Below are 13,918 nucleotides of genomic sequence, written 5' to 3' on the forward strand. Positions count from 1 at the left end.
CTAAAAGGTTCAGTAGTTATGAAACATTGCAAGAGCAGCAATTTGCTCTCATTTCTCCATACCTGTTTCTGAGGTTCACTTCTTTCCAGGAGCTTGGCCTGTATTCTACAAATAAAGCTGACAGGAACACATTCTTCAGATTCATCAATGGTTGTATACAGATTGAGTATTTTGATTATCTGAAAAACATGTGTAGCAGTTAGAACCATACAAAATAAAATGAGTAATAACTACAGCAGAAATATTCATTAAATTAATAGCTGTACTACTACTACTGCTGCAACATTACATTTGTAAGGATGTCAACTTTCTCCTAACTTCAGTATCTGATAAAATGGAGACAGACAAAACTGTTCCTCAAAGAAGAATTTCAGAAGGAAGAATTAATTGTACATACAAATAGTACATAATTCAGAGACAACAGCTGATACTCATTAAGACTTCATCCACATAGAATTCTGATGATATTCTGTCTGCAAGTATCATGTCACCATATCTGATATAACAAATGCCAACACATTTGTGTTCTCACACTGACAATGGCAGATATCGTTAGCCATGAAAGCCCCATGCGTTTGATGCAGGAGGAGACAATTCCATTTACTTATATAGATGGATGCCTGCAGTGGTGTGTATGCCACGAAGTATTTAATTTTGCCATTATGTATATCATACAACATGACTGTACGAAGACATCCTGAAAAGCAATGCCTCTGAATTTTCTACACGAAAACTCTAAGATTCCTAAATAAAACAAATATTCTTAGCAGTCTGTATCTCTATTCTCAGTATAGTAATCCTGGTAACACATTTCTCCCTGAGACGACAATTTCTTGGTACAGTCATTGCAGAATATTTGACCTGTTTGACGGACCCAGAACCTCACCTCGGCTTGCACCTCTTTTTCATTGTCAAAGTAACATATTTGAAGGTGTTCTTTAAGTTTTGGAAAAATGAGAATTTGATTGTGCCAAGTTGGAATTGTATGGAGGATGATCGATGACAGTGAAACAAAGATGGACGATTGTTGCAGATGTCACAATGCTAATTTGTGATGTACCTTTGTCATACTAAAGGAGCAGCATGTGTGAACAAACTCTTCTAACCAAGAATCTGATTTTAGCATGCTGTTTCTAATCCACTGACATACTTACATTACTCACCACCATGTTACATGCTACAATTCAGAGACCTCTCATGGCAGAGGGCTGCAAAATATATATAAATGAAGAATAAAGATGTAGAATGTTAATAACATGTGCTTTATTTAAAATGCATTAAGAATTTATGTATAAAAAACTTGGAGGCATAAATTTTTAGCACACCCTTGTACATGCTCCCACGCAGGGCATTAGGAGCCGATAGAGGGCAAAATACTCAGAGATCTAACAGACTTAAAAGCAAAATATCAAGAGGGTTACATCTGAAAAAAAAAGTTTATTGTAGCAATAAGTCTGGTAGCAGATGCATAATATTTGTCTCCAAAGGAGTTGCAGAGAATTTAAGGAGTTTCCCTTCCCAACAAATTGCAACTCACTGCAACTTGGACATGGCAACCATGGCAGGAGAAAGATATGGATGCAAAGTATGAGGACATACCTAACCACACCACAGTTAGCTTGATTGGTAATTTCTTGTTAATTACTTTAACATTTGTGAGCAAGCTTTTCCTTTTGCCAAAGTGATAGGGAAAGAAGTGTAATATCTGAAAGATTTAAAATGTTTATCAGACCTAGCATTCCTGGCAGACATGAAAATACATCTGAACAATTTAAAATGTTACTGCAATGGATGGAGAATTAAATGGTTGATGTGCAAAACAAAATCTGAGTGTTCTTGGAAAAGCTATGTTTGAGACACAAATGAGAAACTGCAATTTAACATTTTTGGGTCACCTGGCTTCTTTAAGGTTACTAGTTTTACTGATTACCAAGTCAAGATAAACCAGTTAAGCATGTCTTTAAAAAGGGACTGCAGGAGCTCAATATTTTGGAAATGGAAATTAAATTATTCAACAATCCTTTCCTGGTTTCATTCCATGATCTGTCACCATTACCAAAGTTAAAATATGTGAATCTTGTATTTCTAACTTCAATGAAAGAAAGATACCACAGCACACTGACTTTGTCTTAGTGGGATTTTTCATTACAGCAAAAATGTTTCACAACCTATACAAAAATATGGTCATGATCATGTGCATGTTTGGGTATATATATACTAATGTTATCACTTTTTTTGTCCATAGCAAGAGTAAAAAGCAAAGAAGGGAGTTTTCTTTATGAGGTTACAATGAATCTTCCACAGTAACACTGCAAACACTTTGATTCTCAATATTTCCTCTTAATATGGAAAAACCTCAAACTTCAGAAGCCTAATGAACATATTACATACTATTAATAGAATTCCTTATTATTTATTTCCTTTGTTTCCTGCATTTTTTAGTTAATGTAACACTCCAAATTTGTTGTTGGCAATAACATAATGTGCACCATTTATAGTTGTCAGATTACAAGGTGCTGCTATGCAGGCTAATTCAATTCCTCACTGACACCAACACTGGTTGGAGCAATCCACAAATTATTACAAGCACATAAGTTGGAACAACCTGTTCTAGCTGCAGAGAATTATATCATCAGTTGTTGTATAATATACATATGAAGCACCAAGAAATGCTAATTACTTTAATGAAAAAACAACTGTAGCTCACAAGTCTTTATAAATATGTTTCTTCCTAACCCATATGATATATAAACCAGTCTTTAACATGAGTGGATGCATTACTATGTAAGAACCATCACAATGAGCAATCTAATCATGCACAAAATTTAATAAATCAGTTATAACTGACACCAATTTGAAACAATGATACAGTTAATTTTGAATACATACCTGCAACAGTGAAAGTTTATCACACATATTGCATACATGCTGAACATCTTCATCCAGCTTACGAGCCTGTAGCAAGTGGGCAGCCTGAATTATGGGCTGTAATGTGATTGGCACATCAGTATACTGGAACATATGTGATAATTAACCATTTGAAACACTGAATTTTGCTGCATTTAAAATTATTAAGAGAACACCAAGTACTATGTTTTGGTCTGTATTGAACAGCAGAATTGAATAGACATCCACAAAAGAAATCTCAATTCTTCAGTTTACCAAATGTGGGCACTGATATAATCAAGTTATGTGTCATAAGTGGACTTCTGCTGATGATCATCTAAAGTACCATTTTATGTAAAAACTAATGGAATACTGGTAAAAAAGACCTATGTAGATTCCCATTTCCTTTCAAATTTTAATGCTCTGTTGATAGTACAGCCAGGAAAGGGAGGAACACTTGTGATAATGTGAAAGGGTCAAAAAAGAAATCAGTGGTGAGGAGTAGAAAATTTAGGACTGGTCCTGTATGAAATTCCACGAACAAACACAGACGAATGATTTTAGTGTCACATGGACATCTTTGATTATTATTCACAAAAAAGGGGAGCACTCTACAACACAAATGTAGAGTGGGGTTCCTACAAATGATAGCTTTTCTCCTGTAAAACTCTATTCCCTGCAGGAGTACACAGATCCACTTCACTGCATTATTAAATCACTTAACTCAGTCGCAAATGGGAAACTGGGATGGCTGGTGCAGTTATTCCTACTCACTGAAATGAATGGCTACAGATGACAGTGATAGACCACCAATATGTTAGAAATATCAATAAACTGCCAAAACAATACTGATATTCATACATTGCTACTGTACCACTGATATTTTTCTCACTATACTGGCCTTTCATAATTATATTTGATAAACATTTTTACTGGATACTGAATTAAATAATCACTGTTTTTCAGGTATCCCTGTTAGAGGGACTCTGTAAAATGAAGACTCATTAAGTACTGTTAATACCAGATTGATATGACACATAATAAAGAAGATTAGAGATTGTTACATTCATAAAATGACCAGTAAATATCAATGTGCAAAGCATGGTGTGCTCTGAAACATTTGTGCTTGCATCAGTGTTGTACTCTGTTGTTGGATCTTTCTTAATCTGTGTTACAGAGCAGACAAACTTTCAATCTCCATGTCCTTTGGTGGGGTGCAGCTGTCCAACATGTCACCTACTCATACTTTCACTGCCCTTCAATCACTTTCCATGGATACTGAGAACAGTAGCACACAAAGAGCTAACCAACTTAGGTTTCAAGTCATAATAACTGCCATTTGTAGTAGTAGTATTAGTAGTAGTAGTAGCAGCAGCAGCAGCAGCAGCAGATTTATTCATCCGTAGATCTCTTATTACAAGGATATTGGACATGTTAAAGTATTTACAAGTTTAGAACAATTTAAAATAAGCTAATTAGTAGACACACACATTTCCAGACTTCTAGTTAGAGACAACCATTAGATTTACTCCTGGTATAGAATACTTTTTTTAACAAATAATTTGTTAAATAATGTAATGCCACACTGTTCAGTCATATCTCACTATCAGTCACTGCACATGGGCCATTTTCTGTACCGCAACTTCCCATTTGCTATCCTGAAAAACTGAAACAGCATTCCTCCATAAAGAGTGAGATGTTGAGCTCAGAAAGAGGAAGAGACGTTACTATTGTGCCATGCATTGCTTAGGGGGTAAGTATTTCTAGAAAGGAAAAGAGAAGGAAAAAAAACTAAGTGAAGGTGTTATGTGGAATGTTGTATGTTTTATCATCATCATCATCATAATCATCAACATCATTTATTTATTTATTTATTTATTTGTATAACTTTTTTTATCAAACCCCTACTCTGTTTTAGCTAAGTAATCCTTCAATGTATAAAATATATTGTATAACAGGCACTTTTAGCTGTCTTTTTAAAGAAGTGTATTTCTGCAATTTCTTTAATCTCTTTTGGTAATTTATTGTACAGTTTTATTCCTTGGTAGAAAGTGCTGTTTTGAGTTTTATGTTTTTTTTTTCTTGGTAAATGTAAGTTGAGTCTATCTATCTCTTGTTGCATGGCCATGGACAGAGCTGTTTGTGCAGTAATTACCAATGTTATTTTTGATGTGTACAATTGACTGGTGAATGAATTCACAAGGAGCAGTTAAAATCCCCAGTATTCTGAACAGAACTTTACAAGTTTGAAAATTATGTTCATATTTTGTGCATTTGTTCCCCAAAAAAGAATGCCATAGCTAATCATTGAGTGTACATATGAATAATATGTAACTAAATGACACTGCATGTTACACACTGATGATAGGATTCTAAGGGCTGATGACATTCTGTTTGCAAGTACCTTTGTGTGTTCGCACCACTTCAACTTAGAATCAATAGTCATTCCTAAAAATTTTGCATTTATTACACAGTCTGTAGAGGTAAAATCTACATTTAATTTAACATGGTCATTTTTCCTCTTCAAACTGAAATTCATTGCATTAGTTTTCTTCATGTTAAATGTCACTTTATTGCTTATTGACCAATCATAAACTTCCTTGAGAGTTTCAGTTGCTTTCTTGGCAAGGAGTTCTCTTGTTTTCTCCACGACTATAATATTGCTGTCATCAGCAAAGACAATTTTTTCACCACGAGTAACACAAGTGGGAAAGTCATTGATGTGCTACCATGTGGAACCACTATATTAATGTATTTTGGTTCTGATAAGAGTTTTACTAAATGTTTAGTTCTATTTGAAGTGTGTGTTCTCTATTCTTTGTGCCCTATCTGCTTCATATGATGGAAACCAGTCATTAGCTACTCCTCTTATTCCTAATGCTTCTAATTTATTTAATAGAAGCTTGTGGTTGACTGTATCAAACGCCTTAGAAAGATCCAAAAATATGCCTGTGACATACTCATCTTTATCAAGAGCATCAAGTACAACTTTTGTGAATTCTACTATTGCTGACTTCGTATTTTTGCCACTTTCTAAACCAAACTGTGATTCGCTTAAAAGATTGTATTTATTCAGGTAATTCATTAATCTGTCTTTCATTATTGCTTCTATTATTTTTGAGAATGCTGACAGCAGGGAAATGGGCTGGTAATTTTCTGTGTCTTCTGCATTATATTTCTTAAGCAAAGGTACAACTCTTGCCTGCTTTAACTGCTCTGGAAATGTCCCTGATGTGAAGGATTCATTTATTTTATTTGTTAAGGGGCCTTGTATAATCCCTATGCATTGTTTCAGTACAAACACTGGTACTTTGTTTAAGCCTGCTGACAATTTATTTTTTAGTTACTGAACAGTTTTATTAACTTCATTCTCTGTGGTTGGAAGTAACATCATTGTATTTAGTGCAACATTATTTGCAGGTGTTATATTTGTTTTGGGGAATTTTTGCTGTAACTTGTTGGCAATACTTGAAAAATGCTCATTTATATAGTTTGCTAAGTGTTGTGGATCATTTATTACCTTATCCCACTCCCTTCGCAGTATGTTATTCTGCATTTGTTTGCCTCTCTCCATTTCCTTTTTTAATAACATCCAAGACTGTTTTGCTTTTATTCTCTGCATTATATATTATTTTATCATTAAATGACTTTTCTGCAGAAATCAGCACATTCTTGTAGGACCTTTTTGTATCTGTGATAGAAATTTAAGAATTCTGGATCATTGCAGATCTTTTTGTTGGAACTGAGTTGTTTAAGTGTTTGGGAGGACTTCTTAATACCTGCTGTTATTCATCTCTTTTTGTGAGATGTTCATACAGACATGCATACTTTTGGAAATGCCTTTTCAAAGTTAAATTCAAACAATGTGGAGAATTTAGAGAATTTCATATTCACATTGGTTTCCTTCTGATAGATGTCATTTGTAGACTTGGAGTTTAGGGAATGATTCGATGCCTGATTTTACTACTGTTATTTGACAGAGATTGTCTGATAGTTTGAGATCTTTTACAGCTAAATCACATTTTTCCCTGTCCATATTTGTGGCCACAGGGTCAATTACTGATGCAGTCATTGTAGTAACCCTTGTTGCACTATTGACCAATAGGGACATGCCAAAACTCTGAAGGATGTTTATGAAGGTGCTGCTGGATTCATCTATGATATTACTGTTGATGTTAATATCCCCACACAGAATTATGTTGACCTTTGCACTTCAGACTACTTCTAGAACTTCTGTTAATTTATTGAAAAAAATGTCCACACTACTACTGGGATATCTATACTCACACAAAAGGATTAATTTCTTGGTTATATCAAGCCCTGTTAATTCAATAGCTGATATTTCAAAGTGTTTGTCTTCACTTACTGTACTGAGGTCATGTCTTCATTTGAACTGTATTCCTTTTCTAATATAAATACATGATCCTCCACCCCTTGAAATAGTTGCCATTCCATACAATGTTAATATTACATATTCGATTTCTGTGTCTCTACACCAGTGCTCAGTAATACAAACTACTGTGCAGTTCAAAGATTGGATATCAACTTCTAATAGTTGTATTTTAATTTTTATTGATTGCATGTTTTGATGGAGGATTGTTAAGTCTGTGAAATGCCCCATGTTACTCTTTCCAATGGTTTATTTTTCTTTGCGACATCTGGTACGTGTGAAATTTGAAGTGTTAAAATATGTCTTGTGAGTGATTGTTTCAGTATTTTTTGAACTGCTCGAGATAATCTCTATGAGGGGAACCTGGTGTCTGGATTTATCCTAAAAAAGACCTACTTTTCCTACCTATGACAACAGTTATTTGACCATGTGTGGCCCAAGATCCACTCCCTATACTTTCATGAATCAGCTGTATCAATCTTCCCTTCCCAGTCCTGTTTAGGTGCAGGCCATGCCTAGTGAAACCCTATCGGTTGATAATCCCGATGGGCAGCAGAGAAACATGAGCAAAGTTGGTTGTCCTCAGAGCCATCCTTAACCCCACATTGATTCACCTCACAGCTCCATCAAGGTGTGGTTGATCATGAAGCAGGAACAGCTCAACAAAGTGTACGTTGGTGCCATGAGTCAGGGAAGCTATCTTGTCCGTGTCACCACCTATGTCATATGCCCCATCCCTGTCCAAACTGTTTCCCATCCCACCCACTATCACTACATGGTCCTCTTCTGTGAAGTCCTTACATAAAGACCCTAGGTCCTCTATCAAATGACTTAGCCCTGCATTTGGCTTGAATATACTGGTGGCCTGGTACGCTGCCCCTAAACTTTCCTTTAACTGAGGACCTACACCTCAACCATCGCTACTACCTAGCAGCAGCACTTTCTTCTTCCTAACACTTTGTACATTCCTAGGCTTCTTGGCCATGGTTGAAGTGTGCTGCATATTTCCTGCTCCTCATTCTACCTGAGGCACTTCTCCATGTAACTCTGGTAGTGGTAGATGCCTGTTTTTGCTGTTGACGATAAAACTGTCAGATAATGTTCTCTTTCTTCCTATCCTCCTACCAGCTGCCACTTCCCAGCCACCCTCCTCCCCCTATCTCCCTTGATCCTTATGAATTCCTTCCTTGCTCCCTCCGACTGTGTCTGAAGGGCATAGATTTTCCTTTCCTGTTCTCCAATCAAAATGTTCCTACTGCATACTCTGCAGTTCCAGGAGAGAGCCTCTTCTGTTCTCCCAAAATTCTCCCCATTTCTATGTTTGCTGTTTACTTGTACATGAATAAACAAACATTGTTCTTTGGGCCGCACTATTGTTTATGTCTAATATTATGACACAATTGCTGTTGAGTGTGGTGTTCACTTCATCATGCTCAGTGTATTTGGTTTTTCTGTCAGTTCTCATGTCCATGCAAGCAGTGCTGAAATCTCTCCTTTAGGAAAAGGAGGCCCTTTCAGTTGCTGCCACAAATTTGTCAGCCACACTGACTGTGTAGGTAGGCTTCTATGTTGTCAGCATAACCACTACCCTTTCCCCATTATTGTGTTGGGTCTGAAGACAATTGGCTTATGAGAAGTGGCTTAGGTAACACCACTTTGTTTTTGGTGTCACCAGTGCAATCATGCTTAAGGCTTTGTTCACTTCTTGGATTTCCCCTCAAATTTACCAGTTGTTGTTCCATCTTGTCCCACTCCAGGAACCATGATCACTTTCATTTGATGAAATGTGTAAGTGTGTAATTTCTCCAGTTATCACCAAAAGTGCATGCATGTAATTGCAGCACATGCTGAGTTCTATTGTTGACATAAATAGCCCCATCAGTCCTACGGCCTCAGTTGCAAATATCAGTTTGTTACTGATGCTTGTCAGGATTCACATGCTGATTCTATGGTCTGTGTTGCCACCATTAGATTGGCTCCGGAAAGGAGGGGCATCAATACAGACTACAGTCTGATAATCTATTTTTGGCTGAAGTGTTGAATATTAGTCAATCTTTTGAGGCATCTCATGCTGTTGGTGATTAGACTGAGGCTTGGTATGATGTCACCACAGCAACTTCTGTTCCTGGTAGTTTGACATCAGTTACTTCTTGGGGGAAGAAGGAGGGGAGGGTGGAGTATATCAATCAGATTCCTTTCAGAGTATGCAGGCACAATAGCGCTTTTCTTAGCAATTGTATACAACCACTCACTTGACGAAAGGTTTGTTCCTAAAGACTGGAAATAAGCACAGGTCACACCAATATTCAAGAAAGGAAATAGGAGTAACCCACTGAACTACAGACCCATATCATTGACCTCAATTTGCAGTAGGATTTTGGAGCATATACTGTACTCTAACATTATGAATCACCTTTAAGAAAATGACTTATTGATACATAACCAATACAGATTCAGAAATTATCTTTTTTGTGCAATGCAGCTAGCTCTTTATTCCCATGAAGTAATGAGGGCTGTTGACAAGGGATCTCAGATCGATTCCATATTCCTAGATTTCCACAAGGCTTTTGATACTGTTCCTCACAAGTGACTATTAATCAAATTGCGTGCATATGGAGTATTGTCTCAGTGGTGTGACTGGATTCGTGATTTCCTCTCAAAGAGGTCACAGTTCGTAGTAATAGACAGTAAATCATCAAGTAGAACAGAAGTTATATCTGGTGTTCCACAAGGTAGTGTCATAGGCCCTTTGCTGTTCGTGATGTACATAAATTATATAGGTGATAATCTGAGCAGCCCCCTTAGATTGTTTGCAGATGATGCTGTAATTTACTGTCTATTAAAATCATCAGACGATCAATTCCAATTACAAAATGATCTAGAGAGAATTTCTGTATGGTGGAAAAAGTGGCAGTTGGCACTAAACAAAGAAAAGTGTGAGGTCATCCACATGGGTACTAAAAGAAATCTGATAAACTTTGGGTATATGATAAATCACACAAATCTAAAGGCTGTCAATTCAACTAAATACCTAGGAATTACAAGTATGAGCAACTTAAATTCGAAAGACCACATAGATAATATTTTGGGGAAGGCGAAACAAAGACTGCGCTTTGTTGGCAGAATACTTAGAAGATGCGACAAACCAACTAAAGAGACAGCCTACATTACACTTGTTCATCCTCTGCTGGAATATTGCTGTACAGTGTGGGATCTTTACCACGTGGCATTGACGGAGGACATCGAAAAAGTGCAGAAAAGGGCAGCTTGTTTCGTGTTATTGCATAATAGGGGTGAGAGTGTCACCTGACATGATACGTGAGTTGGGGTGGCAGTCACTGAAACAAAGGCAGTTTTCTTTATGGCAAGATCTATTTATGAAAGTTCAATCACCAACTTTCTCTTCTGAATGCGAAAATATTTTGTTGACAACCACCTATGTAGAGAGGAATGATCATCATAATAAAATAAGAGAAATCAGAGCTCGAACAGAAAGATTTAGGTGTTCCTGTTTCCCATGCGCCATTTGAGAGTGGAATGGTAGAAAAGTAGTATGAAAATGATTCGATGAACCCTCTGCCAGGCACTTAAGTGTGAATTGCATAGTAACCATGTAGATGTAGATGGCAAGTTACCCAGTGCCTAGGGCACATAGCCTTGACATGCTACATGAAACAGTGTGGGAAAGATGGGCGAGGTGGTTGGTTGTCATTTGTCACTGTCGATGAGGGTGCAGAAGCTGCGTGCACTATATATAATATTTTGCATGCGTCATTCCAAGCCCTCTTCTGCAGGTGTTAATTGTGTATCTCCATTGCTTATGACTTTTAACAAACTGTTTATTGAAGTGTGAGTAATAGACAAAGAGTTCAGGCAACAAGTGGACACACATATGCAGCTCTGACATTGCTGAACTGGTGAACCTATGTTAATTTGGTATGTTTGGCATTGTGTCTGTGTACTTAACATCTGGCGAGTTACAACTGAACAACGTATTCCAGCTCTGGGGCAATTTACAGCTTGACTGTGTATAAATCTGTGGTTCATTCCTTAACTCTTCTGGTAGTGGATGATGCTGGTGCCAACAATTTATTTGGTCTGGATGCTTTCCATGTTTCTGGTTTTTTATTGCAGATGCAGTGCACCTCGCTTCTGATGAGGTCCCTTTAGCAGCAGTTAGATTCGCAGATTCTGAGTTCACATTTTTTTATGTTTTAGGTTGTGCCACTAATTTTACAGCCCACATTACCTTGAAACCTACTGTGCAGCCACATTTTTACATGCGTGCTCTATTCCTGCAGCTTCGAACAAACAAATGAAATTGGAATTGTATAGGCTGATGATTTTGGAGTCTTACAGCCTATTACAACAAATATGTGGCCTACCCTAACTGTCTGCTAAAAAATCAAATGGTGAGTAGCGCCTCTGCAGTGACTATAAAGTTTCCGATAACACTCACACTATTATTGACACTCACCCTTTGCCCCATCAGGATGAGTTTTTGGTCAGACTTATAATAGGCTAGTTATTTGCTAAAACCGAATTATCTGAAACCTATTTACAGGTTGCATTGGATGAGGATCCAAAAAGGTTCCCTGTGACTGGGACGCCCTTTGGGATATAACAAAATCAGTGCCTCCCATTTGGTGTGGCTGGCACACCTGTGATTTTTTCAGCATTTTTGGAACAATTGATGATGTCTGTTCTGGCATGCATCAACTATCCTGATGATATTGTCATGGTGGGTGTATCCAAGGAAGAGCATTTATGCAACTTATGCTACTTGGTCATGGCCTTACATACTGCAGCCATCAATTGTGTATTTGGGGTTTGAGTTCTCTCAGGATAACATAAAGCAGGGTTGATCAAGATTTCAGCTCCCAGGCCATGCCCAGACACAAGGGCCAAAGTGCTCAGCCTCCCTTCATGTTTCCGCTATTGCCATGATACACTGTCTCAGTGCAAGGTGGGGGAAGAGTGGAAAATGGAACACACCTTATTTAAATGGCAGTACAAGCACACTGCATAATACGTGGTTTTATATTTCACATTTACCAACAACATAGCTAACAAAAAAACAAATTTTTGGTATTATTTAATTATTTTTGGCTCATTGAAGACATAATTTTTATCTGGTAGCAACTGTTGGTATATGGACAGATGCAGACAATTTCACAGTTTTGCACTCAAGTTGCCACATAATTGTGACTTATTTAGTTTCATAGTCAAAAAAAATGTTTTTCACACAAATATGATGATTGAAACATTGTAGCACTTTTGTAATCTCATTATGATGACTTTGAAACTCTACCTGGTGAAATATAGACGTTCTGGACAGTTTTAATGCAGAAAGATTTTTAATGAAAACTAGAATTACAAGGCAGTTCAATCAATCGCATCTGTATAAGATTAGGGGCACTTTCAACTGAAACAAAGGGTCTAAGAAATAGATGTACAATTGACAGTGTCCTCAAAATCTTTATAAAACTATCCTTGTAATTCTTGCAAGGCCACAATGGATTCCTCAAACCTTGTATTTTCTTCAATGCTAGTCAGCTTATGGAACTGGACTGTCTTTGCCAGAATGTATCAGTTCTACAACGTGATTTTCTTTTCAAATGCATCCACATAAAATAAGAAAGAAGTGTGGATAGTGTGCAGTCGAGTCTACTTCAAATGCAAAGTCTGTACTCCATTGTGGATGTTCAAATTTTCATTCCTGCTCTCCTTTTTCCTTCATAAATTCAACAATAGTGACTTTTAAGTCAAGAAATCATTCCAGGCATGTGCCTTGACTTAATGAATGTACTTTCAGTATTATATGAAATCTCTGCACCCTTTGTTCAGTTCTATCTATTGCAACTGACAATGGAACAATGTGTGTGACTGGTCATACCATCAATTTCTTCAGGCAGTCCAGGCCTGCAAATGTATCATAACATGCAATTTGACTTACAGAACAATGAATCCCATATGTATCATCACAGTTTTTTGCTCTTTCATTGTCAACTAAACCTTCAAATTCTTGTTGCATAGTATTGTAATTTCATTTCATAGCAAATATACAGTACCTGTCACTTATGTGAACTGAGAATTCTCATCCCTCTCTTCTGTCATGCCTATTCACTTTAAAGGAAAGCAGTGATAGATTGCTAGACTGCCTCTTTTTGTAAAACAACCAGTGGACCTTTGAACATCCTTCCATACCATCAACAAACAGCAAAGGTTAAACAGCACTGACAGTGCAATTCTGCCAAACTCAGAAAGTTGTGCCAACTGAAAAATGCTGCACCACACTAGTAAATGTCACAACATTCCCTGTATGTCCAAGGAGGACTGAGCAAAGCCAAGTGACAGGCTGGGCCTTGTCCTGCCCGCAGTCCACACCCGTTGCATGCGTGAAGTTTGGCACAATGTGGCTGGCCCTGTTGTAAAGCCTTCATGTCATCATGTTGCTGTCACAGCTTTTTGCCTCACCCTTCCAATGTCAAAGAACACCCAACTGCTTTTAGAGAAAATTGCTTACTACCATAAATTCATTCTGGCTGTGCCCACAGCGGACCATCCCCTCCACAAATTTCACCACAAGGACATTTCTTTTCACTGAACATCGGCCTGGCAGCATGCATTAATGCTTCTGAA

The 13,918-nt window shown here is 37.3% G+C and overlaps 1 protein-coding gene across 1 annotated transcript in view; it reads right to left on the reverse strand.

Moving 5' to 3' along the window:
- LOC126471263 (unconventional myosin-Va-like) overlaps window positions 1-13,918 on the reverse strand; it is a 131,293-nt gene that overhangs the window by 17,443 nt on the left and 99,932 nt on the right. The window contains exon 12 of the mRNA XM_050099381.1: window positions 2,890-3,012. Within this exon, the coding sequence (XP_049955338.1) occupies window positions 2,890-3,012 (123 nt within the window). The remainder of the gene's footprint in view (window positions 1-2,889; window positions 3,013-13,918) is intronic.

This window comes from Schistocerca serialis, chromosome 3 (assembly GCF_023864345.2).
Source record: "Schistocerca serialis cubense isolate TAMUIC-IGC-003099 chromosome 3, iqSchSeri2.2, whole genome shotgun sequence".
Taxonomy (NCBI): Eukaryota; Metazoa; Arthropoda; class Insecta; order Orthoptera; family Acrididae; genus Schistocerca; species Schistocerca serialis.